The sequence below is a fragment of the Globicephala melas genome, chromosome 17 (assembly GCF_963455315.2).
Source record: "Globicephala melas chromosome 17, mGloMel1.2, whole genome shotgun sequence".
Classification (NCBI taxonomy): domain Eukaryota; kingdom Metazoa; phylum Chordata; class Mammalia; order Artiodactyla; family Delphinidae; genus Globicephala; species Globicephala melas.
In genome coordinates, this window is record NC_083330.1 from 45,714,520 (window position 1) to 45,738,341 (window position 23,822).

Consider the following 23,822-nt stretch of genomic DNA (forward strand, 5'->3'; position numbering starts at 1 on the left):
AGTGATTACCATTTTGTATGCTGATTTGAAGAGCTATTTAAAGGAAGATTTAATATAATGAAATACCTGTGCATTTCTGTAAGGCTCAGATTCACTCCACTTCCACTGATAAAGTTCTCCTTTACTGCTGACAGCCAAAAGCTCAGAATACAGAGCCCCAATACAGATGAATTTTGTTCCATCCTGTAAAGTGGAAATAACACAGTGGTATAAATATAACAACTGCCAAACCTAAAGATTCGGATACATCACATTAATTACTACATCAAATTTCGATTAATTATGTGAACACACAAACCGCTTTAGCAAAGTCTCCAGCACAGCCCGCAATGCCCTCCTTTAAGTGGCCTGGGTGCCCCACCCCTGCCCCCGTGCCTCCGAACTCACTCTCCTCCAGTCATATTGGCCTTTTTCCTGCTCCTGCCAGTATCCCACCATGTCCTTGTCATTCTCTTGCCTTGTTTCTCAGGTGACTCACTCCCTCTCCTCAATCAAGTCTGCTTAAATGAGACCTTCCCTGACTGCACTATCTACAAAATCAGCACTCTAATATTCCATCTCCTGACTCTGCTTTCTTTAGTTCACAGCACTTCACAACTTGACGTATTTACTCATTTATAGTCTACTTCACTCAAATATAAGCTTTGTCTTGTTCACCACTGTATCCCCTGTTCTTAGAACAGTGAACAGAGTAGATGCTCAATAAACGTGTTGAATAAATGAAGAAAAAACAGACTAAGGAGTTGAAGTGGGGAAAGTCGAGTATCAACACAAGATTCCTTCCCTGTAGGCTATTCCAAGCTGCTGAAACAAGTGTCTGTGTTGTTTTTTAAGGTAAAAGTTCATTTAGTTTTAAAGCAATGCACATGCAATGAGTCGGAACGCAATTAAATTATAAAAAGTGCAGACAATAAATTAATAATATAAACGATAAAGTGATAATTTTTTTAACATAAGACCAAAATGACCAGAAATCTCACAGCAAAGCTTGCCAATAACAGATTTTACGTTGTATTTTTGCCACTGCAAAACTTCTCTGCTCTCTTTGATCTTCTGGCTCCAGAGTATGCTAAACTAATGGCGTCTTTTTAGGTTTCTGTCAAATTCCAATCTCATTTGGTCAGATGGGTTATGGTGCTCAGCTATAGTCTGTGAAGCCTGTCAAGACTTATAATAACAACAGGTTATGCCTCAGAGCTGTATAGAGAGAACACTAATTTTTTTTTTTTGCAGTTTCATGCTGTTGATTTTTCTTTTTTAAAATGTAAGCCACTAATTGTTTAAGAAAAAATTTTAAACCAAAAGTTGCATATTAATATTACACACAAACCAAAACACAAGTGACTTTTTTTTTTTTTTTTGCGGTACGCAGGCCTCTCACTGTCGTGGCCTCTCCCGTTGCGGAGCACAGGCTCCAGACGCGCAGACTCAGCGGTCATGGCTCACAGGCCCAGCCCCTCCGCGGCATGTGGGATCTTCCTGGCCCGGGGCATGAACCTGTGTCCCCTGCATCAGCAGGCGGACTCTCAACCACTGTGCCACCAGGGAAGCCCAAAACAAGTGACTTTTAGCACAGTACATACATGCTTACATAAACTCAAATATTTACACATTTAAAACAATTTCCATTTAACATACGAAATTTCTGAAATACATAAAAGCACTAATACTTTCTATAAAACTACAATTAAAACATCAAGTGCTTTCTTGGAGTTTCAAGTTACCTCTTTAAAATAAGATCTTGCTTGCATATATAGTCTTTCTCCAATAATCAGTATGAACTTTTTTTCCCCCCAAGAGGTTTATTTTCCAGGTACATTATAAGCTCAAGAAAACGGACCCAACAATTATGCAATGTAATTATGTCACAACAAATTAATTGCACATAATGCTTTAAAGTAGGTTTGGATGAAGTTCTCAAACACTTTCGTATATGTTCTTCAGGGACTTCTGTTAGAAACAACAGGAATTTTAAGCCCCTTCAATCCCCATTTTGCTTTAAAATGGACAAGTCTTTGGTTAAAGTTCTATATTTTGGGCATTTATTATTAATTAAAATGGTCCCCAAACCAATAAACGGCGCTGATGTATTATTAGTTTACAAGACTTCATTTAACTTGTTTCTGATGCAGTGGGAAGCTATAGATATTCATTTATTATAACATGTCATTGATAGTTTCAATCTTTCACTTATAAGCAGACAAATCAATAGGTTTAGTCAGTATCTCTGTTCATTTTCTGTTATAATCTAAACTATACAGTAACTTCCAGTAACTATAGATACTGAAGAACACTAATTTTAATCTTCTATTTTACCAGTGCCAATCAGCTCTATTTTCAAGTCACATCTATGGAGGGATGGGAAAGAGACCAAACTTGAAATTTTCCAACTTAGCAATTCTACTCTTCCCTTCACCATGGGTATCTGAAAAACACACCGTGTACTTTCTCCAGGGCTGCTGCATCAAATCTTAACATTTCTACCTCACACTTCCTTCTCGACCCCTTGGTTAAAGAGATGATAGAATCAGACCAAGTTGAGTCCAAAACCTGGATCCAACACTTATTAAGTAGGTAACTTCAGATAAGTTATGTAACTTCTCTGAACCCATTTCTTCACTTCTAAAATGGGTATAATAATAACACGATGGGGAGGGGGGCGGTAAAAACCAAATAAAGTAACATATATTAAAGCACCTGGCACAAATAAGTGGTCAAATTCAACTCTGGTTACTCTGCTGCCCTGACTTCATCTCCTACTCACCCAAAAGGCACAAGCTTCCTGAGTATTTCCATCTCCATCCAGACTTACTTAATGAAAAAACACCATTCTCCCCTCCCCCTCCCCTTCTCAGAGAAAGAAGTGTTCCTCTCTACTATCTAAGGACAGCTCACCACACACAGTGGACACAACCCTCTCTCATTACCTCCACAACCGTCCAAACCCGCCTGCCCTTCAGTCTTAGGCCCGGAGAAGTGAACTGTCACCCGGCGTCCGTCTCACCTCACCGGCTCGCACTGACAGCCACGCCTGCTCTTGCAACAGCCTGATCGATGCCCCGTGCATTGAACCAATCCATCTTTTCTCTTCAAACTCTTTGAACCATTGGACCCTGTTCATCACCAGTTCTAGAACCTCTCCTCTCCCTTGTTCACAGGTCACTACTCTCTACTGGTCTTCCTCCTATCTTCATGACTACAGTAATTTTTCCACCTTCCTTGTACCACCACGTACTCCCTGACCCAGATTCTGTCCTTGTCCGTTTATTCAAATGATGTTCCACCCTCAGCCTAAGTGACTGTATCCACTGGGGCGCCACGCTTTTAAACATGTAAATCTTCTATCTGCAGACTAACCTGCAGATTAACTGCCTGGATGTCTGAAAAGCACCCTACCATCTCCAAAATGAATTCATTGTCTCCTCCAAAGCTACATGTCCCCTGTAGTCCCTGTCTCCATGAATGACATCTACCACCCACCCAGTAACAGGAGGGCAACAAGGGAACCTGGGCCCTCTCTTCAACTCTTCCTCTTCTCTTAACCAGATGGTGACTAGCAAACCAATGCTATACTTTGTCTCAACTTCCTCGAACATTCTTCCCTTCATCCGTCCTCCCTGTCATTGCTTTGGTTGAGAGCCTCACAATTCCCTTCTACAACAATTCTAGCAGTCTCTTAACTGACTCTAGATTTTTACTATTCCTATCTTTCTCCCACTGTGCCAATAGTGCTCGTCTCCCTAAAAATATACAAAACCAAACCCCACCAATCTCATCATGTCATTTCTCTAAGAACTTTGCTGGCAGAACAACATCCTAACTCTTTGGGAAGTCGTCTAGGGCTCTCTGGTCTTCTCCACCCTGCTCTTCTCCTTCTCCCACCACAGAGCAGCAATTCTGAATTTCTCACTGCTCCGCAAACACACCCTGACCTTTCCTGACTCTAGGCCCATACTTGACGTGTTTAGAATGCCTCTGCATCTTGGTTAATGCCTACTTGACCTTAAAAATGCTGCTTAAATGTCATCTCCTCTGTGAAGTCTTTGCCACATCTCTCAGGTGGTGTTAGTCATTCCCCACTCTGAGCCCCTATAAATACCGTATTCACACCTTCTGTCTAGCACTGGTCATACTGTGAACACATTTCATTGTATGTGAATGTCTGTCTTCCCCAATGAGTTGCCTATGGGAAGGTCCATAACGAATTCACCTCTACATTCCCACAGGCCAGCCTAGTGCTTGGCACATAGTAGGAGCACACTGACAACTGAAGGAACAAATTCATCTCAACTCAAACTTTTTGAGTAAAAACTCTGCCAGAGCAGTACAATCCTAAACAATTCATCCCTATAGCCACAGCATGGTGTGTGAGGCACTCTCAGAACTGACTTGCCTATATCCTTCAAGGACGGACCAATGTTCCCCAGCTCATTAGTCCTGAATGAGCTAAGTGAACCCTGAAGGCCCTGAAAATCCATTATGGACAAATGTGGAGAGATGGCAAAACCACCAACCAAAGGAAGATGATGGAAAAATCACCTATTGTCTCTTGCCTGATTTAGATCAGTAGGTGGAGAAATACAAAGCAATCAAATACACATAAAGAAACAGTATTTTAGCTCACACACTTCATAATATCATAGAAGACAAGGCTTTTATCGTTTTGATGAAATACTAATGGCTGCTTCTGAGCAAGTTGGGCCCTGCTTCAATCCAACTGGAAAAGGTGGATATGCACATTTCCGTTAAGATCAGTAGTTTGTAGCTCCATTTTTTTTTTTAAACAAAACGAATCCTTTAGAAGCTGAATCTAATCAATAAATTTGCAACTGTCTGAACATTAAAGATCAACCAAATGAGGAATCCCTCCCTAAAGACAGATGGAAAATGTCAAAAATATGATAAAAATTACCTTAAAAAGCCAAAGCTTTAAAAGAAAAAGAAAAAGGTCATTCAGCATAGCAACATGAACTCCTATTAATTTCATCTAGTGACTTACATTTTTTAAAAAATTGGTCTTATTATTCCTAAATTTCTCCCTACAAACCTTGGTTTTCTTTTTTTAAATTTTCCTACTATCAGCAAACACTAGTTTTCCCATTAAGTACCAATTCTAACTGCAATGTGCTGTGTATTATGGCTGAAATGGATGCTATACAACTACAGGTTACATGGCACAATTTGTTAACTGTCCTTATTCACACTTCACTTCTCCTTACCTATCTAGGTTTCCATTTTCTCCTTATGCCTGGCTTCTCTTCCTCTTTATGACCTCTTCTCCTTTTGCTCTTACTTCATTATTAAAGTACATTTGTGACACACCTAGCCAACTTTTAACAGATACTTCCTGGAAGCTTCCATATGTCGATTTAAAAAAAAAAAAGACCTTCCTCACCCAACTTCCACTTCTAGAACCTTGAAGGCGAAGCAGAATGACCAACAAATTTGATCAACTGGTCCCAACAGTGATGGCTGCTTCAAATAATTTAAGGAGCCAAACGTCATGGGACTATTTCCTCTCAATACCATTCAAAGAAACTTGAGAATAACACACAACTCTACAATTCAAAAGGCTGGTGGAGAATAAATTTTCTTATTTTCCCTAAACTATATGAAAATAGATCCAGAACAGTAAGCGATACGACTGTAAATTAACAATACTGACTTGCTGAATCAGTTTCGTTTCTTCATCACTCACCAAACAACTTTTGTCAAATTCTTCTCTGGGAGCTTACTGGAAATAAAGGATGTGTGCATTTTCTAATCTGAAAGGGTTTGTTTTGTTACAGGGCACAAAGCAGAAGTTTTTATGTTCAACTTCAGATTTACTTAGTATGGATTTCCGTGTAAGTTTTCTCGGCCCTTTCCCTTCAGCATTTACTACTTAGCTCTTACCTTTGCATTCTTACTTTTAACAGTCTTTGTTACTATTGTGGCTGCATTTTTTATTCTCTTATCAGTCACTTTAGATTCTTGTTGGAAGTAGGTTGGTATATATATGTATGTATGTGTGTGTGTATATATATATATATATATACACACACACATATATATATAGTTACAACGTAAATGTAGACATTCAGCAACACAGAACTAAATTTCTAATCTGAGAAAAGTAAATTCCAAAAATGACTGAGAAGTGAAAATGGAGCCATGTTAGATAACTGCCTAATTGAAAGATTGCACCTTCCCATCAAAGTAACTCTTAGTAATCACTCTGGCCTCCTGTGATTCCCCAAAGCCTCTTATACCTAATTCCATTATGGTACTTAACACCAAAGTATTAACATCATTGTTCTGCCTTTCTACAAAACTCTCACCCTAACACCTGAACAAAAGGCCTAACACACAATATGCATTTAACCAAGGCTACTCAATCACGTGTGCGTGTGTGTCCCCATCCACTGATGGATGCTTAGGTTGCTTCCATATCTTGGCTATTGTAAACAATGCTGCAATAGACATGGGGGTAAATGTATTTCGAGTTAGTGTTTTCACTTTCTTCAGATAAATACCCAGAAGTGGAATTGCTAAATCATACAGTAGCTCTGTTTTTAATTTTTTAAAGACCCTCCCTACTGTTTTCCATAGTGGCTGAACCAATGTACATTCCCACCAACAGTGCACAAGGGTTACCAATTATGCTTTTATACTAGTTTTGACATTTAAATCAAAATAATTTATGGAAATAAAGTTTAAGGTTACCTCAAATATTTTCAATTTAAGATTATACTGTAAAGGCTTAAAGAGAACATTCATTCCACCATTAAGGGAGCTTTATTAGCCTAGAAAATGGTGAAATTTTGAAGAAGTAGCTGTTCCTCTAAATAGGTGGTGGGAAAGTCAAAATTATTCCAGATAATTTAACAGTGGAATTTCTCAGGCACTCTAACAAAAGGAAGAATGAAAAATACCATGGATACTAACCAATCTTACAATTTAGGTCATTTCTGAAATTAAGCTGGGACACCCTCTTCCCACCCCCCCACCCCCCAAAAAAAACAAAAAAAAAAAAAAAAAGGGAGAGAGCGAGAAAGCAAAAGAGACAGAGAGACTACCTCCAAACAGTGCGTGCTGACGCCCTATACCTCCCTGCTCTCTCCACCTACCTCTCCATCTCCTATCAAGTCTGCCCCAAAACCCTTTTCTCCTCCTCAGGGATCACCACCCCCAATTCTGGAGGACTAAGAAGGCCCCACATAGTGCCTGTTTCTTCATGTGGAATGTATCCTATGCCCCTGTATGATCATTTTGCACACTGTTCTAAAAGCAAGGTCTTTTTTCCCTTTAACAACTCTCTGCATTCTCTTTCTGACTGTAGCATTCAGCCTTGCAAAACAATCATCTAGTGGTTTGTTGATAACTGGGATAATGCTTAACAGCTTAATTAGGTTTATGCTGTTTTCTTTCCCTGAACTGAAATTTTTGATGTCTAAATTTCAATCACAAGCTAATAAAAAGTAGTTCTTCAGTGACATTTTAAATTAGGTTTTTCTTTAATAGGGAAAAAAAGGTATAGGTAGGATATACTTTGTTGCACACACTGCTATTTCTCCTTCATTCAATGTCTAAACAAACGAAGGAAATAACACACTAAGTAAGTAAGACCTGTACAGTGTCAAGATTTTACGATGCATTTAGTAACTGTCTCTGAAAACAAGCTATACCCAAAACCATGCCTATCAGTAAAGGCCAACAAAGACCGGCTAACTCTAACAGAGGGTACACTGGCCAGGGAAAAAGCTTGCTAAACTCATACTGTTCAAAACACTTTCAGATGTGTGACAAAGAAGCCTACACTAATATGTATGCAATGGCACTATTAAAACAAGATTAATGAGTCCTCTATTACTTCCTGCCAATATGACATAGACACAGCTCTAGCATGATCAAGGCAAGAGAAACAGGAAACAAAGAACAATGTAGGGGAAAAAAAAGAAATGAAAAAGAAAAAGCCCAATGGTTTAAATCACCTTCTACCATATGAAGTAAAAGTAGAAATTGGAACATTTCTAGTTTTATGGAAATAAGTAAGAGAATGCAATTCAGGGAAAGTCTGTCAGCTGCCAAAGAAAACAGAATAACCTTTTGCTTACAAAGAGGCTGATTGAAATTCATGTTCCTTCTTGCATTCAAGCTTTCCACATGAGCTGAATACAGAGGAAAATGAACTACATCAAGAGTCACAATAACTATGAAATATAAACAAATTCAGAACACTAAATAATATTTTTCCTTTAATATCCCAAATTCAACTTCAAAGAAAGAAAAGAAATCTACGTCAGAATCTCCTTATCTGCTAGAGATAACCTTCAAGTTCTTATCTTCTTTTACTTCTACTTTAGAAAAGTTCCTATCCAACTGGCTCTGGAAATAAGAAACAGGCACTCCAAAAAACAGGTGAAAAACCCATGGCTTCCTACAGGAGCCTTTGAAGATAAATTACCAATCACTTAAGACAGTGAAACCTACACACCATCAATAGACTATGTCTATATGGGAAAAGAATCTAAAAAAGAGTGGATATATGTATTTGTATAACAGATTCACTTTGCTGTACACCTGAAACTAACACAATACTGTAAATCAATTACACCCCAATAAAAATAAAAGTAAAATAAAAGAATGTGTCAACTCTGTTTCACTTGTAGCAGTGATGGATTTTTACAGATTCAAATCAACTTAAATCCTGCATGCTTTCTAGAAGCTAGTCATTGTACTACCACTCAGGATGCAGAGCATAATTCCCCCAGTCCATTCCTGTTCAGCCTGCTTTGTCTCCCACAGCTTTTAGAGCAAAGGGCCTGTCAGAATTCACTGCCATCAAACGGGAAAGCTAAAATCAAAGAAACACAGATCCCTAATCTTGCCCTGACATGCATGCTTGTAACAATGACCAGAAACCTGCCCTGCAGAAAATGGGGTACTCTTGACAGTACAAAACAAATTCCTATCAAGAAATATACCATTCGTTACTGGTATAATTACCACCAGAAAAGAAATCTTGAAACAGAATGCTGATATATTATCTGGAACTACCATCCTTATTTCTCTGATTTACTTCATCAAGTAGAAAAAGAAATAGCACCACTGAACACATCTCCTTAAAACGACTCCTGTACTGTCAAATAAAGATGATCTACTTATATTTAAAACAAAACAAAAATATCACTTTATGTCTGCATTTTATTTTTATTTTTTATTTTCTGACCGCGCCATGCAGCATGCAGGATCTTAGTTCCCTGACCACGGATCGAACCCATGACCCCTGCAGTGGAAGCATAGAGTCCTAACCACTGGACGGCCAGGGAATTCCTATCTCTGCATTTTAAATGACAGTACGAAAATCTGAAATAAAACAGAAACCTTTTTGGGGGGGCGGAGGGGAGTGCCAGGAATTCAGTTAAAATGGAAAGGATGGGTGGGGTTTCTTTTCAAATACCTTATCAGGCCACCACTGCAAATCTTCTCCTAGAGACACTGGACTTTGAACAGGTGTATTCTTCTTATCCAAGTTTGGCTCTCCTTCCTTGCTGGTAGAGCCCCTTTCATTATCAAATGAGGCTCCATCAAGCCACCTTCGTTCACGTAAACGTAAAACGGATTCACGTTCACGCAACAGCTCAGAGTCTCTCTCTAAGGGAAGAAGGAGAACTGGTATGCAATTGGGTCACACCAGTGGGATAAAAGTAAGCCACTCTCTAGTAAAGACCCTTCAGGATGCAACTAACAGCAGTATCCACTCACAAGAACTTAATGTAAATGTATATCTAATAAGCTTGACATGCAACATTCAAAACATTAACTCTTTCAAGTGAATGTATGAAAATTATAAACTAGTATTTTTAAGCACTATGTAGAGGCAGACTTTTCTGAATTCCAACTATATGCTTTTAGAGCAGAACTGCTTTATTTTAAACTGGATTTTGGATTTTTTAAATGGAGTTTTAAATTTTTGGCTTTCATTAAAAATGTTTACCGTAACTTAAATTTATTAGAAAATATTCATAAATTAAAATTTTAACACGTTAGATACATAAACAAAAAAGAGTATTTGTTAGAGAGTCTACACATACAGATTAAAAAAAAAAAAACAACCAAATCTTGAAAAGGGTAAAATAAAAATCCATTAACTATAAAACTTCTGATAATCCAAGCCCTTGTTTAGAGTAATTTTACAGGCTGGATTTTTATGGAAAAGTCTTAAAATTTCTGAGAAACTAGACAGAATTTTTCTTTTGAGAATCTTTATAGAAAGATTACTTTACAAAAATGCTTCCCCTGAAACTGGCCTACAAACTTTTTAAAACCAGTTTTTTTCAGCTTGCTCACATATTATTTTTTAAATAGGCAACCAAAATAAACTTTCCAAGACTTGGATAGTAAGGATTAAAAACAATATTAAGTTGAACCATATAAAACTGCCATCCATGCAGATCTAACATGGTCAAGTACCACCAATTTCATATGGTTCAAAGTAAAACAGATGCCCACATAGAATGACCTAAGGAAAAGCAAAAGGGAGAAATTTAGAAGGAGTTTTGTGTTAGATATTGAATATCTTAAATGCAATACTTGATGCATTTTAGGCAGTAAAATATGCACTTATTTTTAAAAAATTTTTAAGCCATTACATAATAGGTTCAGTACACTAAAAGATCATCGTAAGTCTGTTATTTTAAAACTGCTTTCAAGTACTAGGTATTTGCAGTAAGGTCTTAATATAAAACAGCATCCTTTCCAGTTTACTAATGATAAGTAAATAATATATCTGATTCTTGCCTGTTACTTCAATCAAGCAGTTTTACATTCTGGAAAGTAAAAATACTGACTTACAAAAGTTAAAATGCAAGCTAAATCCACATCAACATACACAGAGAAAGGTTTATATTTGTATGATTTCAAAATCTTCTTTCTAAACTCTACTGTGTACTATACCTTTTCAAGATTTCAAACTTCTGAAAATATCATTTTAGTATAATAAGCATTTCTATATATTTACTATTGATCAATCTCATTCTAATAAGTTTTTTCATATTTCACTCTTCCATCTAACCAGGGTTTAAAATGAACAAAATAATCACTTTATTTTAATCAAATAAACTAAAGAGACTTGTTATCTGAATGCTGCATGTCACCGTAAAGCAGAATTCTGCTTTTACTTCAGAATCCATACTCCTAATTAAAAATACAGTTAGGTAAGTTGTAACCCTTTACATATATGCTACTATGTTGATAAGATCATCTCTAAAGTTCTAGTGTGGCTCTTCAAACTCAAAAGTAACTATTTTAATGCCAAAGCATCCAAAAACACTATCAAGTAATGATTTCGTCTACTGTAATATTAAAAGTTCAAATACAATGAATTCTACCACTATCTCTCCATAGAGTCAGCCAACAATCACAAAGAAATAAATGCAAAATTACCTCGAGATGAGCCTAGCCTGGAAAGTGACGAACGACGAAAAGAAGGGTAACCAAAATAGCTAATGTCTTCAGAAAACATGGCATCTGCATCAATAATGACACTTGGGTGGGCAGAATGAATGTCAGCATCAAGAAGAGACATAAGATCCTCTATAAACAGAAACAAACATAAATGAAGCAGATATAGAGAAAAAAATCTGCAGACCATTGAAAAATCCCTGAAAATTAAAACATTAAAATCAGGGACTGACTACTGACATAACCTGAGAAGAAAAGCAGTAACTACCTAGGAAATAAAGTTAACGTTATTAACACAGATTTTAAGGAACATCAATTGCATGATTGTTGCTTGGGCTAACTACTAAATTACCACAAGAAAAAAAGATCACTATTGAAGATTCTTGTGACATCACAGAAAGTCAAAATCTAAATGCAGTTCAGTTATTCCATATTCAGTAATAAGGGCATCAAAATACAACATTCCAGTCATCTGTCAGCCAGTGATAAAGACATGCACATACATCCATGTCTTTATAGGACCAAACACAAGTCCACTGAGCAAAAACATTTTCCCTTAAAGAGAATTTTACCATCAAATCAAACACTACAGTGAGAAATATCTACCACCTTGGAAAGAACAGTCAGCAAATCTATTGCACTTTAAAATTCCATTCCCCAGTCAAAAAAACATCTCTCCCTTCAGAGATGAGAAAACCATGATGGTGATCAACCAACCTCCAGGCAAATAAGATTCACTGGCTGTATCATCCCCATCATCTCCATCTTCATCATCCCGGCTAAGTAAATTATTTACAGCAAGGTTTACATCAAGATTTGTTCGCTGAAGTTCTCGAATAATGACACTTCTGGATTTGCCTTGTAAAACGACTTGGGCCTGAAATAAAAAATAGAGTACTATGCTAATTATCTTTTTCATAACTTCTTTATTAAAATCAGCTTCCTAGGATCAATACAGAAAACCAGTATTTCACAGTTCATGATATAAATCATGACTACAGCCTGCTATATTTAGTTAAACCTCACCCTGTCCTGCTATCTTACGTTAATTGTTCTACAAGATCCATACCTGTGAAATCAGCTCCTCTGGAATCACAGATGCTGGAATAACTGGCTGGGGTTGACTGCCCAAAAGCCCAGATCCTCGATCCCGTCCCGTCCGAATTACTCGAGTCTGTCGGCGAGAATCTCGAGCTCCAGCTGACGACCTACCAGAGGATCCTCCTCCACTTCCACCCACTCCAGAACTCCAACGACTTCTAAATATTGGAGAATTTAAAGAAACAGCATTTTAAACAATCATTCAGAAAGATCGCTTTGGGTCTCATGTTCATTATCTTAGAATATGATAAAGTTATTTTTCTAACTGACATAATATGCTATAGTAGTATTTTGACAGAACAATAGAACTGAACTTTAAAATAACACTGTTCCGGGCTTCCCTGGTGGCGCAGTGGTTGGGGGTCCACCTGCCGATGCAGGGGACACGGGTTCGTGCCCCGGTCCGGGAGGATCCCACATGCCATGGAGCGGCTGGGCCTGTGAGCCATGGCCGCTGAGCCTGCGCGTCCAGAGCCTGTGCTCTGCATCGGGAGAGGCCACAGCAGTGAGAGGCCCGCGTATCGCAAAAAAAAAAACAACAACAACAAAAAAACACTGTTCCAATTTTTTTAAATGCTGAAGTATAAACTCACTTTTTAGAAAGATATATACCACCCTTTTGCATCTTTTAAAACAATTTTTTAAAGAACCACATACCAAGCATTTCTAGTCACAGCTCTAAAGTGAGTTATAGAATGCATCTCACCTTTGCGTGAAAGACCTATGAGACATAACTACTAACAGTCTGCAGCACAAAAAGTAAAATTCAGAGTTTAAAGTTTAAAGACACAACTAAATGGAAAGACACCCATGCCCAGGGGATGGAAAATTTAATATTGTTAAGATGTCCATACTGCTCAAAGCAATCTACAGATTCATCAAAATCCCTATGAATATCCCAATAGATTTTGTCCCTCAAAGGACATAATCAACAGAGTAAGGAAGCAACCTATAGAATGGAAGAAAATATTTACAAATCGTTTATCTAATGAGAGGTTAGTATCCAGAATATATAAAGAGCTCCAACACTCAACAACAAAAAAAATCAAATAACCTGATTAAAATATGGGAAAGAATGAGAACAGACATTTCTCCAAAGATAATACACAAATGGCCAAGTAAGCATATGAACAGATGGTCAACATCACTAATCATGAGAAATACAAATCAAAACCACAATCACCTATCACCTCACACCCATCAGAATGGCTACCATGAAAAAAAAAAAGAAAATTACAAGTGTTGACAAGGATGTATAGAAACTGTAACCCTAGTGCACTGTAGGTAGGACTGTAAAATAGTGCAGTGCTATGAAAAACAGTATGAAGTTTCCTAAAAAATTAAAAATAGAACCACTATATATGACTCAGCAGTTATAATCCTATGTATATATCCAAAAAAATTGAAAACAGAGTCTCGAAGAGATATTTGCATACCCATGTTCATAGCAGCACTATGTGTAAGAGCTGCGTGGTATAACATTGATTGTTCTCAATTAATGTCTCGATTTGATTGCTATCAACTTCAACTGGTCTACTCAACCGTGGAGCATCATCATCCAGAGAGAAATCTCCAGCAAGGAACTTCGCAGACCACTTCTGACACATTGGATCAGTCACAGTACCTTCCCCATACGCTGCACAATTTTTTTTGGCGTTTCAGTTGTGTTTTTACCTTTCTTGAAATAATAAAGCATAATATGCCGCAAGTGTTGTTTTTCTTCCATCTTCAATATTAAAATGGCTACACAAAAATTCACCAATTTTGGAAAGTTTTTTTACATGCACGCTGATATGACAGCTGTCACAATACAATCTAACAAAATTGTTTCAAATGAAGTTAAAGACAACTAAGCGCCACTAGAGCCATCTTATGGGAAAACCGAACAAACCTTTTGGCCAACCCAATACAACACAGATGAACCTTGAAGATATTATGCTAAGTGAAATACGCCAATCACAAGAAGACAAATACTATATGATTACAAATATAAAAGGTACCTAACGTAGTCAAATTCATAGAAACAGAAAGTAGAATGGTGGCTGTCAGATGGTGGGGAGAGGGGTAAAGGGAGTTGTTTATTGGATATAAAGTTTCAGTTTTACAAGATGAAAAAGTTATAATAGAGATTTCTTTCACAACAATATAAATATACTTAATACTACTGAGATGTGCAGTTATAACCGAAAAGATAGTAAATTTTATGTTATGTGTTTTTAAACATGATTTTAAAAATATAGTCATGTGTTATCAAAGAAAGTAGTACTCTCAAAAACAGACAAGTTTTCTTTTCAACTTATATGCTTTGTGACAATTACGCAACAGAAAATAATATAGGATCAATGAAACATACAAACAGATATTCAAAACAAACATTAAATCAGCACTTCTACTTCATGGTTTCCTGTAAGTTGTCAAAATTAAGTCAGGTGGAACCACTCTTTTGGAAGCATTTAACAGTCAAAAGCTACATATATTATTTCAACTTGAAAACAGGAGGAACCATACTAAAGAGTCTTAAAAAGATATAATTAGGGTAACTGTATGTCCCAGTTTGCCTGAGATAATGCCAGAGTAAGCCTACTGTCTGAGCCTATTATTAATTTCACTCCAAAAAGCCCCTGTTCAGACATTATATGGCCAAAATAAATATAAGTAATGACTCAATATTTCTACCGAAAAATGCATATGATTTTCCCCCTAAGCAAATAATACTGGAAACCTGATCAGGTATACTATCCAAGTACACAGCTATTCCTGGCAGACCTTACAGGTATCACAAACTCAAATCTCCACGAGAGGTAGATAGGTTACTAATTTCTAAGTAAAGTCAAGACGACAGGGAAGAGTGGAGAATACCTGCGTATCCATAACATTCAAATTCTTGCCTTTAAGCCAATTTGCAATCTCTGCTACACAAACCCTCACCTGAGGTTAGTTGAAAGACAAAGGTCAAAATATCTCTGGCTTGCCCATTCATTAACCTGACCGTTACCATGGAGAATACCACGTTTTCCCACTTGCACCCGCAGTGCAGGATTTCTTCTATCAGAATCCAAACAATCTGCCAGCTGACCAGCCTCAACTGCTCCTGAACATTCCTCTAACCAGCTTGCTATCCAGAGAAAGAGCAATGTGTTAGACTAAGTATACATTAATAGAGGTTTATTAGTGGTCACAAAAGACAGTACTGGAATCCCCTTTTTATCTATAATTACAGTGAGTTATATAATTTTCAATACTAAACTCAAAAATAATGGAAAAGGGCTTCCCTGGTGGCGCAGTGGTTGAGAGTCCGCCTGCCGATGCAGGAGACACGGGCTCGTGCCCCGGTCCGGGAAGATCCCACATGCCGCAGAGCGGCTGGGCCCGTGAGCCATGGCCGCTGAGCCTGCGCGTCCAGAGCCTGTGCTCCGCAACGGGAGAGGCCACAACAGTGAGAGGCCCACGTACCGCAAAAAAAAATAATAATGGAAAAACCAGTTTCTTCTATCCATACTTTGCTCATCAAATTAATCCTACAATTTGACCCCATCATATAATACTCAAGGTACACAAAGTGACTCCAGTCAACTGAGAAAATCACACTGAGTATGGAATTAATCCACAGCTTGCAACCTTAAAGCCCATGGGTCAAGTCTGGTCCATATACTTGATTGGCTGGTTAAAAAAAATGTACAGCATCAAAAACAAGAAAAGTCCGAGGGCTTCCTTGGTGGCGCAGTGGTTGAGAGTCCGCCTGCCGATGCAGGGGACACGGGTTTGTGCCCCGGTCCAGGAAGATCCCACATGCCGCAGAGCGGCTGGGCCCGTGAGCCATGGCCGCTGAGCCTGCGCGTCCGGAGCCTGTGCTCCGCAACAGGAGAGGCCACAACAGTGAGAGGCCCGCGTACCTAAATAAATAAATAAATAAATAAATAAATAAAATAAAAATGGGGTGTCCACTTACTTTGTCGAAGCCCTACAACCTACTATCTTACCACCTTTTTAGACTGGGGCCAGCTTCAGCTGTTTACAATTACAATGGCCTGCTTGGCTTTTTCCTTTCAAATCCTGTACTATCAGCTCAAATTAAACTCCGAAGAAAATACGGTAGCTCAAACCAATGAAAAGCAGCTTATACCTATCATCCATTATAGCCAGTGATAACAAACAACGGAATAAAGAGACTTTTGATACTAATATTTCCATTTTAAACATCCTATTAAACATAAACTCTCTTTTAAAAAGTATTTATTTATCTATTTTTGGCTATGTTGGGTCTTCGTTGCTGCACGCGGGCTTTTTCTAGTTGCGGCGAGCGGGGGGGGGGGGCTACTCTTCATTGTGGTGCGCAGGCTTCTCATTGCGGTGGCTTCTCTTGTTGCGGAGCATGGGCTCCAGGTGCGTGGGCTTCAGTAGTTGTGGCACTGAATCATTAAATCACTCACTTCAGTAGTCCGGCTTAGTTGCTACACGGCATGTGGGATCGTCCCAGACCAGGGATCGAACCCGTGTCCCCTGCACTGGTAGGCGGATTCTTAACCACTGCGCCATCAGGGAAGTCCAACACAAACTGTCTTTTTTTCTCCAAATAAAGTTGGTGTTCTTGCCCTTAACCTGGTCTGAAATAAGTTTAACAAAAATATCCAGGACATTTTTAAAATATCTCCCAGGATAAATTTCAGTAATTATGAATGGGGAAAAGACAGCAGCTAGAAATACTTAGCACGTAAACCTGCCAATTTAGTGAAAACACCAAAGGGAAAAATATTCAAAGTCCCAGGAATTTTGACTGCTATGTATTCCTAAGAATGATTAGTTATAATAAATGATCAATTCTCAATTATCCATGCTGATGGAAAAGAAAAACAGTACCAGTCATCCCAAAATCTTTCAAATGCATCTCTCAGAGACCACTTGCTCCCTAATTCACAACACTTCTCTGAACCCAAAGGGAGCAAGCCAGGACTCCAAAGGTAAGGGGTTGGGGACCAAGGTCTGTGGGGACAGTCTCTTTCACATATGACTGCATTTGGTAAATTTGCAGATAAAAATCCCCTCTGGGGACTCAAGATCTGTCTGTTCTAGATTCTCTATTACATATAGTAAATTGCAAGCTTCTTTAAAAGTTTATTGTAATCAATACAAATGGGGGGAAAAAACTATACAACTCAAGAAAAAAAATTTTTTATGAAGGATAGTATTTTTGACTCTAAAGTTTCTTAATTTACAGAATAACGGATCACAATTTCACTATCAACAAACTGAGAAAAATTTCAGAGAGGCCAAGAGAAACAATCAGCCTTTAATAAGTGCTTACATTTTGTGGACATCTGCAAGACCAAATAAAGGTAAACATATGGCTTAGCCAGTGGGACACTGTGACATTTTTCAAAAGTGCAATTCAGAAACCCAATGCTAAAGAAAGCTTACACAGAGTCCACTGTAGGGGGGAGGGGGAGGGGGAGGGAGACAGAAATACATGAGTCAAACAGGAGTGCAAGCCAGGGTGAGTAAGGGGGACTCAAATTTTAATGATTCTCTCCACATTTTAAAGTCTTAAAATTAGCCCCAACCTTCTTTGGAGTAGGTCTACTGAGGCTTTATTCAAGCTCAAATGTACTACTTTATTATTATATTTGTTACATATGTTATTAGCAAAGTCATAAAATTCCACTACTCTCAGTCATTCTGTCATGCAGTGTATTATAATTGGCTGTATCCAAGTTTTATTTATAAAGAGAAGAGGATTTAAATCTAGGACAATTTGAGCGACATAAACAGCAATGGATTATAAACCATAAAATAAAACAAATATACGAGACCATAATGATATAAATAACTCAATAGAAACAGACATAAGTGGGCAAGGAGGGAAAGTTCTTCTTTACAGTCAAATTTCAGTTAATGAGTACAAAAGAAATAATGAAAAAAGTTTTTAAAAATCACTACTTGGGGAGTTCCCTGGTGGTCCAGCAGTTAGGATTCGGTGCTTTCACTGCCATGGCCTGGGTTCAATCCCTGGTCAGGGAACTGAGATCCCACAAGCCACGTAGCATGGCCAAAAACAAAACAAAAAAATCACTACTTGGCCAACACCACAGTAACAACTAAAGCAAAAAATCACCAATGGATGGTAAAATTAATGAGCAAAAGTATGATGGAAAATAGGATATTTACATAGTCATGAAGTACCTCTCCACAAAATACATACGCATTACAAAGGGGAAAACAGTAACTTTACAGTTGAGAAGTCTGGCAAACACCACCTTAACTAAGTGATCAGAGGTATAACCACCACCAGTGATGAGACATATCAGTACCATGTGCCTCCTGATACGATGCACTGAGAAGGGCACATCATCACTTCTGTGGTATTCCTGCCAGAAATGCATCACTTGCAATACCAATCAAAATCCCAGCAAGTTTTTTTGTGGGTATCAACAAACTGATTCTAAAATTTATAGGGAGAGGCAAAAGACCTAGAATAGCCAACACAATACTGAAGAAGAACAAAGTTCTTTTGACTAACTGACACTACCCAACTTCAAGACTTACTGTAGGGCTTCCCTGGTGGCGCAGTGGTTGAGAGTCCGCCTGCCGATGCAGGAGACACGGGTTCATGCCCCGGTCCGGGAAGATCCCACATGCCGCAGAGCGGCTGGGCCCGTGAGCCATGGCCGCTGAGCCTGCGCGTCCGGAGCCTGTGCTCTGCGGCGGGAGAGGCCACAACAGTGAGAGGCCCGCATACCACAAAAAAAAAAAAAAAAAGACTTACTGTAAAGCGACAGTAATCAAGACAGCGTGCTATTGGAGAAAAAAAATGGACAAATAGATCAGCGGAATAGTAAAAAGAGTCCAGAAATAGACCCCCATAGAGTCAACTGATCTTTGACAAAGAAGCAAAGGCAATACAAAGAAGCAAAGATGGCTGATTCAACAAATGGTGCTGGAACAACTGGACATCCACATGGAAAAAAGACAGACCTTCACAAAAATTAACTGAAAACTGATCACCGACCTAAATGTAAAATGCAAAACTATGAAACTCCTAGAAGATAACAGAAGAAAATCTGGACGACCTTGGGTTTGGCAATGACTTTTTAGATATGATACCAAAGGCACAATGAAAGAAATAACTGATAAGCTGGACTTCATTAAAATGAAAAACTTTGGCTCTGTAAAAGACACTGTCAAGATAATGAAAAGAAAAGCCACAGACTGGGAGAAAATATCTGTGGGAGACACATCTGATAAAGAAGGCTTATCCAAAATATACAAACAACCTGATGGAAAAATGGGCCAAAGACCTTAAAAGACACCTCACCAGAAAAGATCAACAGCTGGTAAATAAGCATATAAAAAGATACTTCACATCATATGTCATCAGGCAAATGCAAATTTAAAAAACAAGATACCACTACACACCTATTAGAATGACCAAAATCCAGAACAATGACACCACCAAAGGGTGGTAAGGATATGGGGCAACAACAACTCTCACTCATTTCTGGTGGGAATGCAAAACGGTACAGCCACTTTAGAAAACAGTTCAGCAGTTTCTTACAAAACTAAACATATTGTTACCATATGATCCAGCAATCATGTTCCTTGGTATTTAACCCAAAGGAGCTGATAACTTACATCCACACAAAAACCAGGACACAGCTTTATTCATAATGCCAAAACTTGGAAGCAACCAAGATGTCTTTCAGCAGGTGAATGTGTAAATAAACTGTGGTACATCTACACAATGAAATATTATTCAGCACTAAAAAGAAATTAGTTATTAAGCCATGAAAAGACACGGAGGAACCTTAAATGCATACTATTGTACTAAGTGAAGTAAGTCAAGCTGGAAAGGCTACATACTGTATGAATCCAATTATATGACATTCTGGAAAAGACAAAACTAAGAAGATGGTAAAAAGATCAATGGATTTTTAGGACAGTGAAACTACTTGATATGATACTGTAATGGAAGATGCATGTCATTATAAACTTATCCAAACCCACAGAACATACAACACCTAGAGTGAACTCTAATGTAAACTATGGACTGTGGGTGATGATGTGTCAATGTAGGTTCATCAATTGTAACAAATGGACCACTCGGGGTGGGGGGGCAGGGGTACTGATAACAAGGGAGGCTGTACATGTGTGGGGACAGGGAGCATATGTAAAACCCCTGAACCACCTTCTCATTTTTGCTGTGAACCTGAAAACTGCTCTTAAAAAATAAAGACTTTAAAAAAATGCATCACCTGGGTTTAATTGTGAGGAAATAATAGACAAATTCAAACATTACACAAAATAACCAGTCAGTTTTCAAACTCATCAGGGTCTAGAAAAATAAAGATTGAGAAACTGTCCCAGACTGGAGGAAACTACAGAAGCATGACAATAAATGCAATATGGGATCCTGGATTGAATCCTGGAGCAGAGAAATGGTACGCATGGGACAGGCAGTGAAATCTTTATAAACTCTGTAGATTAAGCACTGATAAGTGTTAATTTCCTGGTTTTGATAACTGGACTATGGTTATGTAAAATGTTAAGATTTGGGGAAGTTGGGTGACATTTTGCAACTTTTTAAAGTCAGATTATTTCAAAATGAAATGTTAAATTTAAAAATAAATAAAGAATACAGGATTAGGAACAAATGCCACTACATAAATGTATAAACTAAATAAGGGATCAGCAAACTTTTCCTGTAAAGAGCAGAATGGTAAATCATTTATTTATTAGGCTTTGTAGGCTCATCAGTCTTAGTCATGACAACTCATTTCTACCATCTTAGCACAAAAGCAACCACAGACAGTAAATAAAACATCAAGCATGGCCGTATCTCAGTAAAAATAGGAGGCGCCGGATTTAGCCTGTAGGCTGTAATTTGACAACCCCTCAACTAAAAAAAGAACTAAATTTTAATCTCTAAACAGGTAAAGTTTCACATAGTATCATACATAATTTATTCTTTCTTAAATATAAACTTTTTGCAGATTTATCAAATAAAATGAAAATTCCATTTGTTTATATATATTATTTTCAGAATTCTTTATCATACACTGTTATGTTATGTGTGTGCATAGAACCATTAAAAGGAGATATCTAACATTTTAATAAAAACCAGAGCTATGTTTCCTATGAACAGTTCTAGCACAGAATGAGCTAAAGGATGCACTCAACTAAATGACCTCCCTCTGACCTCAAATTAAATTTAGTTCGGCATAAAAACAAAAAAGAGAAAATAAGTACCTTGGGACCTCAATTTTTAAATGTAACTTTACCTAGAAATTCAGAGTCAAAATAAAATGTTTAAAAAACATCTTCTCCTTAATTATATTTTCAAACAATTTAATTTGCTTCTAGTTATATTTCTCTGATCAGCCTCTGAACACATATGCTGACTTGACTGATTTGGCATTTATCTAACCATTAAATGAGTAATTTCAGAAAATTTGGCTATTCAAAAATCAAGGTATAAAATGAATAAAATCATCTGGCTTGGAATCTGTATATGATTCCTTTAGTTGACAGCATATCAACTTTAGATAAAATGGAAGAAGAGTTGAGTATCTAGTTTAAAAAGTAAGAACTCTACAAATAATTTTAAAAGTAAAAACAAGGTGCAAAGTTCCAGTTATAAAATAAAGTCATGGAGATATAATGTACAGCATGGTGACTATAGTTAGCAACACTGTACTGCATATTTGAAAGTTGATAAGAGAGCAGATCTTAAAAGTCCTCATCACAAGAAAAACAATTTGTAACTATATATGGTGGTGGATGTTAACTAAATTTCTTGTGGGGATCATTTCACAATACATTTGACCCTTGAACAACACAGACTGAACTGTGTGGATCCACTTATATGTGAATTTGTTTCAATAAATATATTGGAAAAATTTTTGGAGATTTGCAGTGATTTGAAAAAGCTCACAGATGAATCATGTAGCCTGGAAATATCAAAAAAAATTAAGACAAAGGTAGGTCATGAATGCATAAAATATTTATAGACACTAGTTTATGCTTACATAGGCATAAGGTGATATTTAATATAAAATAATGTGTTAGTTTTCTTACTGTTTTACCCCTTTGCTTTCATAGAATTACATTACCATACATAATGCTTCTCTCTCTCTTGGTTGGAGAAACTGCATTATCAGCCTATCATAACAGGTAAGCGTGGGGTTTTTTTGTTTTTTTGTTTTTTTTGCAGTACGCGGGCCTCTCACTGTTGTGGCCTCTCCCGTTGCGGAGCACAGGCTCCGGACGTGCAGGCTCAGCGGCCATGGCTCACAGGCCCAGCGGCTCCGTGGCATGTGGGATCTTCCCGGACCAGGGCACGAACCCGTGTCCCCTGCATCGGCAGGCGGACTCTCAACCACTGCGCCACCAGGGAAGCCCAGCGTGGTTTTTTTTTAGTGTAACAATGTTTCTAATACTATATGATGAATATGACTATATATATCATGTGATACTATATGCCATAAAGTTTTTGTACCAATTCATTCATTAGTGTATAGGTTAGGCTACCATGAGGTAATCATGCTGCTGCTGCTTTGCTATCAATTCATGAATCACTATACCTGTAAATAAATACGAATTTTTCACATTATCTCTTCCTTTTTGATGTCTAGTGTTAGTAATACATATAACATCTAGAGTTTTGTATCATATAGGACATATAGGTAATGACAGACAATTCATCTTATAAACAGATGATGTAAACTTACGGTATCAATAAGTACAGTACTGTTAATATATTTTCTCTTCAGGATCTTCTTAATAACATTTTGTTTTCTCTAGCTTACTTTATTATAAGAATACAGTACATAATACATATAACATACAAAATATGTATTAATCACCTGTTTACGTTAATGGTAAGGCTTCCAGTCAACCCGAGGCTATTAGTAGTTAAGTTTTGAGAGAGTCAAAAGTTACAAGTGGGTTTTTGACTGTGCAGAGGGTCAGTGCCCCTAACCCCTAGATTGCTCAAGAGTCACACATATATACAAATACTGAATCGTTATGTTGTACACTTGAAACAAATATAATGTTATGTGTCAAGTATACCACTATAATGTTTTTAAGTAAAAACTTCGTTAAAGGCTTTAAAGTTCAGTTACATAATCGTTTCAAGCCTCACTAAATTAATTCAGAAAGAACTACTGTATTCGAACACTAGAAAGAAATGTTAGATTTTTTTTTACCCAAGAATTAGTCACAAATGAGACCAAAGATAGTATCACTGAAAATTTTTAAATAACATAAATGACACGATAAAT

General features: G+C 37.6%; 1 protein-coding gene across 5 annotated transcripts in view; it reads right to left on the reverse strand.

Annotated features, from left to right (window-relative positions):
• Positions 1 to 23,822, reverse strand: part of UBR5 (ubiquitin protein ligase E3 component n-recognin 5) — a 141,842-nt gene that overhangs the window by 77,485 nt on the left and 40,535 nt on the right. For 3 of the 5 annotated variants that reach the window (XM_030863036.2, XM_030863037.2, XM_030863035.2), the window contains exons 6-10: positions 12,515 to 12,704; positions 12,163 to 12,322; positions 11,428 to 11,577; positions 9,443 to 9,654; positions 67 to 183 (exon numbers count right to left, since the gene is read on the reverse strand). In XM_030863036.2, coding sequence (XP_030718896.1) covers positions 67 to 183; positions 9,443 to 9,654; positions 11,428 to 11,577; positions 12,163 to 12,322; positions 12,515 to 12,704 — 829 coding nt within the window. The remainder of the gene's footprint in view (positions 1 to 66; positions 184 to 9,442; positions 9,655 to 11,427; positions 11,578 to 12,162; positions 12,323 to 12,514; positions 12,705 to 23,822) is intronic. The other 2 variants (XM_030863040.2, XM_030863039.2) reach the window with 1 other exon arrangement.